Source organism: Pongo abelii, chromosome 1 (assembly GCF_028885655.2).
Source record: "Pongo abelii isolate AG06213 chromosome 1, NHGRI_mPonAbe1-v2.0_pri, whole genome shotgun sequence".
In the NCBI taxonomy this organism is placed as follows: Eukaryota; Metazoa; Chordata; class Mammalia; order Primates; family Hominidae; genus Pongo; species Pongo abelii.
Window position 1 is genome coordinate 181,664,649 of NC_071985.2, and position 12,505 is coordinate 181,677,153.

The 12,505-nt window shown below is 45.7% G+C and overlaps 1 protein-coding gene across 1 annotated transcript in view; it reads left to right on the forward strand.

Moving 5' to 3' along the window:
• Positions 1-398: 398 nt before the first annotated feature.
• The window catches only part of LOC100456194 (calreticulin-like), a 42,602-nt gene continuing 30,495 nt past the window's right edge, over positions 399-12,505 (forward strand). The window contains 1 exon segment of the mRNA XM_054549299.1: positions 399-849. Within this exon segment, the coding sequence (XP_054405274.1) occupies positions 399-849 (451 nt within the window).

The following is a 12,505-nucleotide window of genomic DNA, read 5'->3' on the forward strand; positions in this document are numbered from 1 at the left end:
GTGCTTTTTTCCCTCTTTGAGCCTCATTTTCCTCACAATAGGGTAAATAACATTGATTGTACAGTATGGAGTTGTTTTAGAAATGATATGAATTTACAAGTCTTTCCCTTCTCTGGCCTTTGCCCGTGGTCTTCTCTTTGCTCCTCCTCCTCCCTCCCCCATTTCTTCCTCTCTGGTTAACCTCAGTTGTCACTTTCTTCAGGAAGCCTTCCCTGAGACCCCATGCTGGATCAAAGCCTCTTCTGGTCCCCCTCAGGCCCTGCATTTCTGTTAAAATAAACAGATATCATTGTGGTTTCTTCATAGGCCCAGTGGATGGATGGATGAATGGAAGGACGGATGGATAGAAGGATAGAAGGACAGAGGGAAGGAAGGATGGAGGGACAGAGAGATGACGAATGGAATCAAGTGAGAGCGACTTCAACCAGCTCCACCAAAGTCGAGCACCCCAGAGGCAAGCCTCAGCTGCCCATTCCACTCCTCAACTCCTAGAGACCCTCCCCTGCCGCTTCCTCAACACCTGGTTGGCCCCCATTAGCTCCTCGGTCCTCCAGCGCTCTCAGCGGTGGTGCCCCGGGATTGGTCCTCATTATTCTCACTACCCCCAGGCCTCGAATGGAGGGCATCCAGGTGTGGGGATGCAGGTGATCTCAGCCCCCGCCCCGGGTCAAGGTAGAAGTGGCGGCAGTGGGGCCGAACTCCTGGCGAGGGTAGCAACGTTCCAAGGCTGGGACTCGAGGCTCCATAGGATGAAGGGGCTGCGGCTGCTGCCACTGCTGCTGGTGACCTGCACCCTGGGAACGTGCGCCCAGCGCCGGGTCTACCTGCACGAGGAGTTCGAAGACGGGGGTAAGCAGCTCGGTGCCAGGCAGGCAGCTACTATAGAACAGACTCCACGCCCTTGCCTGTCACCTGTCCCAGCGGTCAGGCAGGCCGACTTTCCCGGTTTGGAACCCGTTTAGAGACAGAAAGACTACAGCTGAAATCCCCACTCGCTACCTCCTAGCTGTGTGACACTGGGCAGGCAGCTTACTAAGTCTGCATTTCAATTTCTTTCTCTATTAAATGAGGACAATACGGATCTTGCAAAATTGTTCAGAGCGTTAAATTAGGTAAGGTGAGTAAAGCATTGTCCCTAGCATATCGTTGGAACACATAGTTGGCATGCAGTAAACATTTGTTCCTTCTCCTTCATCCCAAAAACACAAATGGGTGAACCCTTGAGGAAAAAGGGGATCATTGATTGTGATTGTGAAATTTTCTGGGTTTCTTTTTTTTCTTTTTTCTTTTCTTTCTTTTTTTTTTTTTTGAGATGGAGTCTCGCTCCGTCACCTAGGCTGGAGTGCAATGGCATGATCTTGTCTCACTGCAACCTCTGCCTTCCAGGTTCAAGTGATTATCCTGCCTCAGCCTCTTGAGTAGCTGGTGCCCACCACCACGCCCGGCTATTTATTTATTTATTTTTTATTTTTAGTAGAGACATGGTTTCACCATGTTGGTCAGGTTTGTCTCGAACTCCTGACCTCAGGTGATCCACCCACCTCGGGCTCCCAAAGTGCTGGGGTTACAGGTGTGAGCCACTGCGCCCAGCCAAATTTTCTGTGTTTCACAAAATATCAGAGTTCAGAGGATCTTGGAGGTCATCTTGTCCAGTCTCCTCCCTAGAATGCCTCATGAACTTCAGAGAATTATGGAAGGGCTTACTTACCTAAGGACAAATGTTCAATAGTACTGTTTCAGCCCACAAACAAACGATGCTCTTCGTGTGTGTGTGTGTGTGTGTGTGTGTGTGTGTGTGTGTGAGAAATCTGATTAATTCTTTGAGGGTGCAGTAGATAGGGCACTTGCTGGGGAATTGGGATGTTTTGGATTTGAGTCCACATTCCACCACGGATCCCTGGATAAGCCTTTTCCCATTTCTGAGACTCAAATTCCCAATCTTACTTACCTAAAGACAAATGTTCAATGGTACAGATACTGGTAATACAAGTAATACTGTTTTGAGGGTAGCAAGGTATAGAGGTGCTACAGAGGAAGGTGGGAATAAGCCCAGGCAAAAGGCCTGGACAGGAAAGCTTCAGGGAGAAGGCGAAACTTAAGCAATGTTTCGAAGGATAAATCAGTTTATCAGATGGGCAGAGAAGGGGAGAAGGGTATTCCAGGTAAGAAGAACAGCATGTACAATGATACAGCCAGCAGTGGCATCTTCAGGGAACAGGAAAGTGTGAAGGGGAGGGGAGTTAGGGTGAGGCTGGAGAGCAGGTGGGGCATATACCAAGGGGGTTAGGGAGCCTGACCTTTTGCTGAAGGCAGTGGGAAGCTAGTGAAGGTGATAAGTGGGGAGAAATAAGATCTGACCTGAGTATTAGAAAGAGTGCTTCAGAAAGTAAGTGGACCTGGATTGTGAAGCTGATTGAAGTTGAGTCTGGAGACAGAAAAACCCTCCAGGAGGCTATTGTAATCTTTTTTCCCCACTATTTATTTATTTCCATTTATTTCTCTCTCTCTCTCTCTCTCTCTCTCTCATTTTTCCCCTCTTCATGGTGAAAAGTAGAGAGGCTGTACCAGAGTGGTAGTGATAGGAATACAGGGGAGGGGGCAGACAGGAAAAATGTTCAGGAGTTGGCTGAAAAGTGGGATGTAAAAAGCCCCTCAGCTTCACTGTAACAAAGCACAATCCTTCTCCAAGGATAGGTTCAAGGTCCCCTACTTCCTGATGGATTTCAGCTATCCTTTGTAATGAGCCCTTTGAGGCTAATCTTTTTTTTTCTTTTATTATTATTACTATTATTATTATTATTATTATACTTTAGGTTTTATGGTACATGTGCTAATCTTGTGACTGCTAGCTTGAGGGCCCATCTCCCTGCCCAGGCTGGCTTTTACTCGCACCATAATCCCTCCCGGTAGAAGGCAGGGAGAACATGCACAGACCTGCCATCACTTCCCCAAGGACTGAACTCCACTTGTCCAATGGGGGAGTAAATGCCCAAATACCCAAGGGTATTATCAATAAATATTTATGAAATGCTCTGGAATCAGGAAAAGAGGGGCTTCAAGCCCCAAGACAGTTGATGAAGCCAAAATCATGAACACAATCCAGCACTATGTCCAGGAAGGTTTGGTCTGCACGACCTCACCTCTTCCAGGAAGACTTGCCTGTAATCCCAGCACTTTGGGAGGCTGAGGCGGGCGGATCGCGAGGTCAGGAGATCGAGATCATCCTGGCTAACATGGTGAAACCCCATCTCTACTAAAAAATACAAAAAATTAGCTTAGTGGCGGGCGCCTGTATTTCCAGCTACTCGGGAGGCTGAGGCAGGAGAATGGCGTGAACCTGGGAGGCGGAACTTGCAGTGAGCCGAGATCGCGCCACTGCACTCCAGCCTGGGCGACAGAGCGAGACTCCGTCTCAAAAAAAAAAAAAAATTAGCCAGGCATGGTGGCATGTGCCTGTAGTCCCAGCTACCTGGGAGGCTGAGACAAGAAGATTGTGTGAACCCAGAAGTTTGAGGTTATAGTGACCTATGATCGTGCCACTGCACTTCAGCCTGGGCAATACAGAGAGACCCTATCTCAGAAAAAAAATTAAGAATCATCTTTGATTCTTTTATTTCCCTCATCTTCTTTATTTAATCCATCAGCAAGTTTAATTGAGTGTACCTTCAAAACATAATCCTAAACGTGAATTTTTTTTTTTTTTTGAGACGGACTCTCGCTCTGTCGCCCAGGCTGGAGTGCAGTGGCGCGATCTCGGCTCAATGCAAGCTCCGCCCCCTGGGTTCACGCCATTCTCCTGCCTCAGCCTCCCAAGTAGCCGGGAATACAGGCGCCCGCCACTACGCCTGGCTAATTTTTTGTATATTTAGTAGAGACGGGGTTTCACCGTGTTAGCCAGGATGGTCTCAATCTCCTGACGTCGCGATCCACCCGCCTCGGCCTCCCAAAGTGCTGGGATTACAGGCTTGAGCCACCGTGCCCGGCCACGTGATTTTTTTTTTTTTACCTCCTGTATTGCTACCCACCTAGTCCAAGCCACTATCATCTCTCAGGTGGACTACTGCAGTAACTTGAATGGCCTCTGCTTCTGTTTCTGCTTCCCCTTGGTCTTTTCTCATATAAATTTCAGAATGACTTTTTTGAAATGTAAATCAGATTATATCATTCTGGAACTTTAAAAACCTCCACTGCCTTTCTATTAGATTTAAAATAAAACCCAATCTTCTTACCATGACCCACAAGAACTTCCATGATCTAGTCCCTGCCTACCTCTCTCTTTTTTTTTTTTTTGAAAGGGAGTCTCACACTGTTCCCTGGGCTGGAGTGCAGGGGCGCAACCTCGGCTCACTGCAACCTCTGCCTCCCAGGTTCAAGCAATTCTCCTGCCTCAGCCTCCCAAGTAGGTGGGATTACAGGCACCTGCCACCATGCCCAGCTAATTATTTTTATTTTTATTTTTAGTGGAGATGGGGTTTCACTCTGTTGGCCAGGCTGGTCTTGAACGCCTGACCTCGTGATCCACCTGCCTCAGCCTCCCAAAGTGCTGGGATTACAGGCATAAGCCACCATGCCCGGCCCCTGCCTACCTCTCTTATCTCCTGCTTGTTCATTATGTTCCAGCCACATTGGCTTTCTTGTTGTTTCTCAGACACACAGACTTCAACCCCATCTCAGGGCCTTTGCACTTGCTGTGATTTCTGCCTGGAATATTCTTCTCTTAGATCTTCATATGGTTTGCTCCTTCTCATCATTCAGGTTTCTGCTTAAATGTTTTCTTCTTAGAGGGGATTTTCTTGTTTGCCCTATCAAATATTATTCCCCTGTATATGGTTATACTCTGTCCCTCTATGTAACTTACTTTAAAAAAATGAACTTTTTAAGATATAATGTACATGTAACAAAATGCACTCAATTAATGTGTATTATTCATTGAATTTTGAAAAATGTAGGCCAGGCGTGGTGGCTTACGCCTGTAATCCCAGCATTTTGGGAAACTGAGGCAGGCAGATTGCCTGATCTCAGGAGTTCAAGACCAGCCTGGGCAACACGGCAAAACCCTGCTTCTACAAAAAATACAAAAATTAGCTGGGCATGGTGGCGTGCACCTGTGGTCCCAGCTACTTGGGAGGCTGAAGTGAGAGAATCACTTGAGCCCGGGAGTTCAAGGCTGCAGTGAGTTGAGATCGTGCGACTGCACTCAAGCCTGGGTGACAGAGGGAGATCCTGTCTTAAAAAGAAAAGGAAAGAAAAAGAAAAATGTGTACACCTGTGTGACCACTGCCACAATCAATATATAGAACACTTCCATCACCCCAAAAAGTTCCCATGTAAGCCTTTGCATGCTTACTATCTCTCTCTGTCTCTCCGTTTTTCTCTCTCCTTGCTGTTAGATTCACTTCCTGAGAGCATAGTACTTCTCTGCTGTCTTCACTGCTATAGCTTCAGAAACTAGAAAAGTGCCTGGATCAGGCACATAGTAGGTGCTCAATAATTTTTTGTTGACAAAGAATGAATTGCCCTGGGAAATTATCCTTTTCAGAGATCCAAATGCTCATATGAGCCAAGGCAAACCCTTCCTGATTATCAGAGACCCAGGAAACCAAGTTCAATGAGTCTGAATTTTATCTTACTGAATGTTTATTGTGTACCAGTGAGTCTTTTTCTTTTTTCTTTTGTTTTTGAGACAGGATTTCACTCTGTCACCCAGGCTGGAGTGCAGTGGTGCTGTCATGGCTCACTGCAACCTCCACCTCCTGAGCTCAAGTGACCATCCCACTTCAGCCCCTGAGTAGTTAAAATCACAGGCGCACACCCAGCTAATTTTTTAATTTTTAGTAGAGACAGGGGTCTTGCTATGTGGCCCAGACTGGTCTTGAACTCCTGGACTCAAGCAATTCTCCTGCTTTGGCTTCCCAATGTGCTGAGATTGTTATTATTATTATTTTTTTGAGACAGAATTTTGCTCTTGTTGCCCAGGCTGGAGTGCAATGGCGCGATCTCGACTCACTGCAACTTCAGCCTCTGAGGTTCAAGCAATTCTCCTGCCTCAGCCTCCCAAGTAGCTGGGATTACAGGCATGCGCCTCCATGCCTGGCTAATTTTGTATTTTTAGTAGAGATGGGGTTTCTCCATGTTGGTCAGGCTGTCTCGAACTCTTGACCTCAGGTGACCTGCCCATCTCGGCCTCCCGAAGTGCTGGGATTACAGGCATAAGCCACTGTGCTTGGCCAAATTTTTTTCTTTATACATAATTTTACTGAATTTCTCACCAGTTCTATAAGGAAGATCCTATTATTCACTCTTTCAGTGATGAGGAAACTGGGGTTCAGAGAGGTTGGGTGATTTTCCCAAGGTTGTACAGCTAATGTCAAAAGCAGTTGGGAAGCCAAGAAGGGGAACATCTGGAAAGCATTCATTGCATTTGACAGTTAGGAAGACCATTTGCCAACTCAGTGGAGTGGTGGGGTGGAAGCCTCACTACCTTAGGTTGAAGGGTAGAGGGGAGCTGAGGAAATGAATACAGCCGGGTTGGGTTACATTTTGGAGAATTCTGGCTGAGAGGGAAGTAGAGAAGAGCGCAAGTAAGTAATTTGGAATACAAAGTGCACGTGGAAGGTTTGGATGACACAAGGTGGGGGTTTTGCAGAAAGGCAAATGGGCAAGGGGGTTGAGAAGAGCGAGCAAGTTGATGGATCTCCACCTCTTTTCACTTTACAACCCCTATACCTGGTAAAGTACCTGGCACACGGGAAGTGTTACAAGTTTGAAGAAAGAAGGAAGGAAGGAAGGACTGTGAGAGTTAGGCAGAAAGAAGCCAAGTGACTAAAAAGAAATGGGATGGGAAGTGTCAAAGAACAGACGCAGTTCAAGTCACACAATGTGAGAATTGGAGGATGGGAGGCCATGGTCATGGAGGTGGGTGGAAATGGGTGTTTGAGTTTCAGATTTCTTCTTCTTCTTTTTTTTATTTTGAGACGGACTCTGGCTCTGTCACCCAGACTGGAGTGCAGTGGCACGATCTCAGCTCACTGCAACCTCCGCCTTCTGGGTTCAAACAATTCTCCCACCTCAGCCTCCTGAGGAGCAGGAACCACAGGCACCCGCCACCACGCCTAGCTAATTTTTGTATTTTTAGTAGAGATGGGGTTTCCTCATGTTGGCCAGGCCAGTCTCAAACTCCTGACCTCAAGTGATCTGTCCACCTCGGCCTCCCAAAGTGCTGGGATTACAGGCGTGAGGCACTTTGGAGTTTGAGATTTCAAAGCAGTTTCTGCTGATGACAAGGCCTAGGGTGTGAATGTAGTGACAAATGGCTAACCTGGAGTAGAAGTAGAGATGAGGAAACTGAGAGGCTAGGATGGGCTGTCCTATAGACATCACCTGGATGATGATGGACCTGAGTAGAGAGGAAAACTGTGACCAGGGTGCCAGTTTGCAGCAAGTGATGGGAGGGACTTGGAGTGGTGACTGATCAGGGCAAGAAAGCAATAACGTGAGTAAGAGCATGGAAGATTCCACCAGTAGTCCCTTACCAGCAATCTGTAAGAGCTTCCCACCACAGCCCTGGGACCAGCCACCCCAAGGGGCCTCAGCCTCATGGATTGGGGCAAAACATTAGCCTCTGCTGCTTCCATTGTGACCCAGCACCTGGGGCCTGGCTGGTAGGATTGTGAGTACAGCCTTTCTAAGCCACAGTATGCAATTCTGGCCAAAGCCTTAAAATTGTACATATCCTTTTCCTAGGTAACTCCCTTCCTAGCATTTTTTTTCCTCTCAAGAAATAATCAGAAATGTGAGCAATACTTTATGCATATGTAACATATAAATCATGTGAGCATTATTTGTAATTGGAAACATTTGGAGACAAACCTAAATGCCCAACAGTAAGGGCTCAATTAAGTAAAGTATGATATATCCATAGAATGTTTGGGAAGTTTTTAATGTCATGGGGAAATGTTTATGACCTAATGTCTTGAAAAATTTACAAAATTATATATATATAGTCACTGTAAAATATATTTGTGCATTAAAAAATAGAAGAAAATGTACCAAAATGGTAAATAATGGAATTTCAGATTAGTTTAATTTTTTCATTATTTTCTACAATGAACTTGTGTTACCCTTTTAATTTATTATTATTATTATTAATTTTTTTTTTGAGACACAGTCTTACTCTGTTGCCCAGGCTGGAGTGCAGTGGCACGATCTCGGCTCCTGCAACCTCTGCCTCCTGGGTTTAAGTGATTCTCATGCCTCAGCCTCCTGAGTAGCTGGGATTACAGGTGTCTGCCACCTATGCCCAGCTAATTTTTGTATCATTAGTAGATACTGGGTTTTGCTACATTGGCCAGGCTGGCCTTAAACTCCTGACCTCAAGTGATTCACCTGCCTTGGCCTCCCAAAGTGCTGGGATTACAAGTGCAAGTCACTGCTCCTGGCCATTATCCTTTTAATTAAAAAAAAAAACTATTAAAAATTAAGAGAACTGTTTGCTCTTTCCAGTTCTTGGAGTTAAATTTCCTGCTTTTGAACTTTATTTATTCATTTATTTTTTGAGATGGAGTCTCGCTCTGTTGCCTAGACTGGAGTGCAGTGGCACGATCTCGGCTCACTGCAACCTCCGCTTCCTGGGTTCAAGCAATTCTCCTGCCTCAGCCTCCTGAGTAGCTGGGATTACAGGTGCACACCACCATGCAGGGCCAATTTTTGTATTTTTAGTAGGGACAGGGTTTCACCATGTTGGTCAGGCTGGTCTCGAACTCCTAACCTTGTGATCTGCCCGCCTCGGCCTCCCAAAGTGCTGAGATTACATGCATGAGCCACTGCGCCTGGCTGAACTTTATTTTTGATATCTAACCTGTACCTGATGCCTTAAGTAACCTTTATTAAGCATAGTCTTAGCCACTAAGCATGATGCTTTACATACTCCAATCCTCATCTCAGCTCTACAAAGTAATTATTATTTTCCTAATCTACAGATGGTAAAACTGAAGCCCAGAGAAGTCAACTAATTTGAGGTCACATAGCTGCTGAGTGGTAAAGCCAGGGTTTGAATCAGGTCTGAATTTTTTTTCTTGCATTATTCCTGCTACCCACCCCACTGCCTTCCACAAATCCAATAAGTTGAGGGCCTTCTGACTCACTCTTTTTTTTTTTTTTTTTTTTTTTTTAAGAGATGGGGCCTCACTCTGTCACCCAGGCTTGGAGTGCAGTGGCACAATGATAGCTTATGGCAGCCTCGAACTCCTGGGCTGAAGTGATCCTCTCACCTCAGCCTCTGGAGTAGCTGAGACTATAGGTGTGCACCACTGCACATGACTAGCTCACATTATAAGTAGTGCTTAGCACCCTCCAGAAAGGTAAATCTTAGATTCTTCGAATGGCAGAACTGAAAGGCTCCTGAGAGCTCATCTAACCCTAAATGCCCGCCTTTTCCCCATTTACAGGTGAGAAACCTAAGACTCAGATGGGAACATGACATGCTAGGGTCATTTAAGGGATTTGTAACAGAGATTGATTCAGGGTCCTTTCTTTCTGCTGTTTTCCCAGACTACAGAGCAACACAGCAACCAGAGGATGTGCAAGGGCTTTATTTTTTAATTTTACTTTAATTTAATTTAATTTTATTTTATTTTGAGACGGAGTCTTGCTCTTATCGCCCAGGCTGGAGTGCAATGGCGCAATCTCGGCTCACTGCAACCTCTGCCTTACAGGTTCAATCGATTCTCCTGCTTCAGACTCCCGAGTAGCTGGGATTACAGGCACCCACCACAACGCCTGGCTAATTTTTTGTATTTTTAGTAGAGATGGTGTTTCACCATGTTGGTCAGGCTGGTCTCAAACTCCTGACCTCAGGTGATCCACCTGCCTCAGCCTTGGCCTCCCCAAGTGTTGGGATTACAGCGTGAGCCACTGCACCCGGCCATGCAAGGCCTTTAGAATCCAACCCTTTCATTGTACAGATGGGGAAAATGAGACCCAGAGAAGAAAGATGGTTTTCCTAAAGTCACATGGTGAGTCCGTGGCAGAAATGTTTGTTGAATCCAGGTCTCATCCTTCATAAAAGATTCTCTAGCCACTGCTACAAGCTGCCAAGTGTCAGGTGGCCAGCAGATGACAATATCAGCGGCCTCAAGGACAACATGACATTTTGGAATCCCAGAACTTGCATAGGGACTGGCATATCAAAATATGCAGAAACCGGGCACAGTGGCTTGCACCTGTAATCCCATCTACTTGCGGGGCTAAGGCAGGAGGATCACTGAAGTCTAGGAGTTCAAGACCAGCCTGAGTGATATAGCAAGACCCTGTCTCTAAAAAAAGTAAATAAATAAATAAATGTTGGTAGACTGAATTGTGGGATCATCAGTTCAGCTATGGGGGAGGGCTAATGGTGACAGCAGTGACTGTTGAAAAAGTCCAAAATCAGGCAGAAGGAAACTGGAATTCAAACGAGGGACTGAATGATGTAGGAGTCACAAGGGTGTGTGTTCTTGTGTGTGTGTGTGTGTGTGTGTGTGAATGTTAATTCTGTCAACACTCAGACTCGATTATGAAAACTTGGCCAAAGAGATGTCCTGAGACAAAGGGCCTCTGTTCGCAGCTGGCTCAGACCCACCGAGGACAGCTCAGCAGGGCTAAGGAACACTCTGCTGCTCAGGCCCCCAACTGATAAGTGATTGAGACTGTCTGTGAATCATGGATACTTGGACATGCTGAGCCTGGGGAAGAATCACCCTGGACTGATGCCCGAACCGAATAGGCCTGGTCCAGCTGGCCTTTCCAGGTCTCAAGTACAAACCGATGGCAAGGATCTCTCTGGACACCACAGGGATGTGGAGGCGAGAGTGAAGTCTTGGAGCACACAGATGATACTTCAAGTCCTGATTCTGCCACTTGCTCAGTGGGTGACCTTGGGTAATTTACTAACTTCTCTGAGTTTCCATAAAATGGAAGTGACTATTCTAACTTCATTGTTGAGCACTGCGAGGACTGAATAAGGTGAAGTATGGAAGCCATTTTGCACAGTGTCTGGTACATAGTAAGGATTCAGTAAGCACTAGCTCCCTTTCCTACACCCTTCTCCATGGCATTCTACCTGTGTAGCTCACCTGGGATGTGGCTGACTCCCTGTCCTTGTCAATCTCTATTCAAATCTTATCTCAGCATAGAGGCTAGCCACCATATGTTAAATAACACCCTACTACTTTTAATTTTCCCCACATAATTATTATTGCCTGATACTATATTATATATTTATATACATTTTTTCTTTTTTTGAAACAGAGTCTCACTTTGTCACCCAGGCTGGAGTGCAGTGGTACGATCTCAGCTCACTGCAGCCTCAACCTCTTGGGCTCAAATGATCCTCCCACCCCAGTCCCCAAAGTAGCTGGGACTACAGCACCTGCCACCTGGCTACTACTTTTGTATTTTTTGTAGAGATGGAATTTCACCATGTTGCCCAGGCTGGTCTCGAACTCCTGAGCTCAAGTGATCTGCCTGCCCGCCTCAGCCTCCCAAAGTGCTAGGATTACAGGTATGAGCCACTGCACCCAGCCCTTTTATATGTTATTTTCTTTAAAGTTTGTCATCTTACCTGCCAATTGGGATATAAATTCCATGAAGGAAGGGATTGATTTTGTTAACTGCCTGACATATAATAAACCCTTAATAAACAAGTGAGTATACAGAAGGAGGGAGGCAGGAAGGAAATCCATTGAAAAGACTGTTGGCCGGGTGTAGTGGCTCACACCTGTAATCCTAGCACTTTGGGAGGCCGAGGTGGGTGGATCACTTGAGGTCAGGAGTTTGAAACCAGTGTGCCCAACATGGTGAAACCCTGTCTCTACTAAACATACAAAAAAATTAGCCATGCATGATGGTATGTGCCTGTAGTCCCAGCTAATCGGGAGGCTGAGGCAGGAGAATTGCTTGAACCCAGGAGGTGGAGGTTGCAGTTAGCCGGGATCACACCACTGCACTCCAGGCTGGGTAACAGTGAGACTTTGTCTCAAAAGAAAAGAAAAGACTGTTGAAGCTGCTGCTTCTTCTCTTGTCAGATGTGACCACTTGATTTTGGTAATTTTGTTTTGAAGGTATTGGAGGGGATGCATGAGTTGGATGCAGTGAGACTTTGGAATTATACATCAGTTAACAATTATAATTCCAGGTACCTGGAAAATCTGCCTTAAATTTCTCTTCTTAAAATTTCGTTAAACTATACACTTATGGTTTGAACAAATGTTATCTGAATAAATCTGAATAAATGTTATACTCCAATTAAAACATTTACTTTTAAAAAGTAAATGACACCAGAGCCCATATCATGGTTTATAATACCATTGTCCAATAAAAGGAACTAGGCCTCCTCAGAGAAATGGCTGATCTAGGGCTGAAGAAAAGAATATACAAGATGAGCCTTGAGCATCATATAGTTCTAGAAAGTAATGAAGTGTTCAAAAATCACAATGATGGGGGTGTGTCAAAGGGACATAGGAGACAA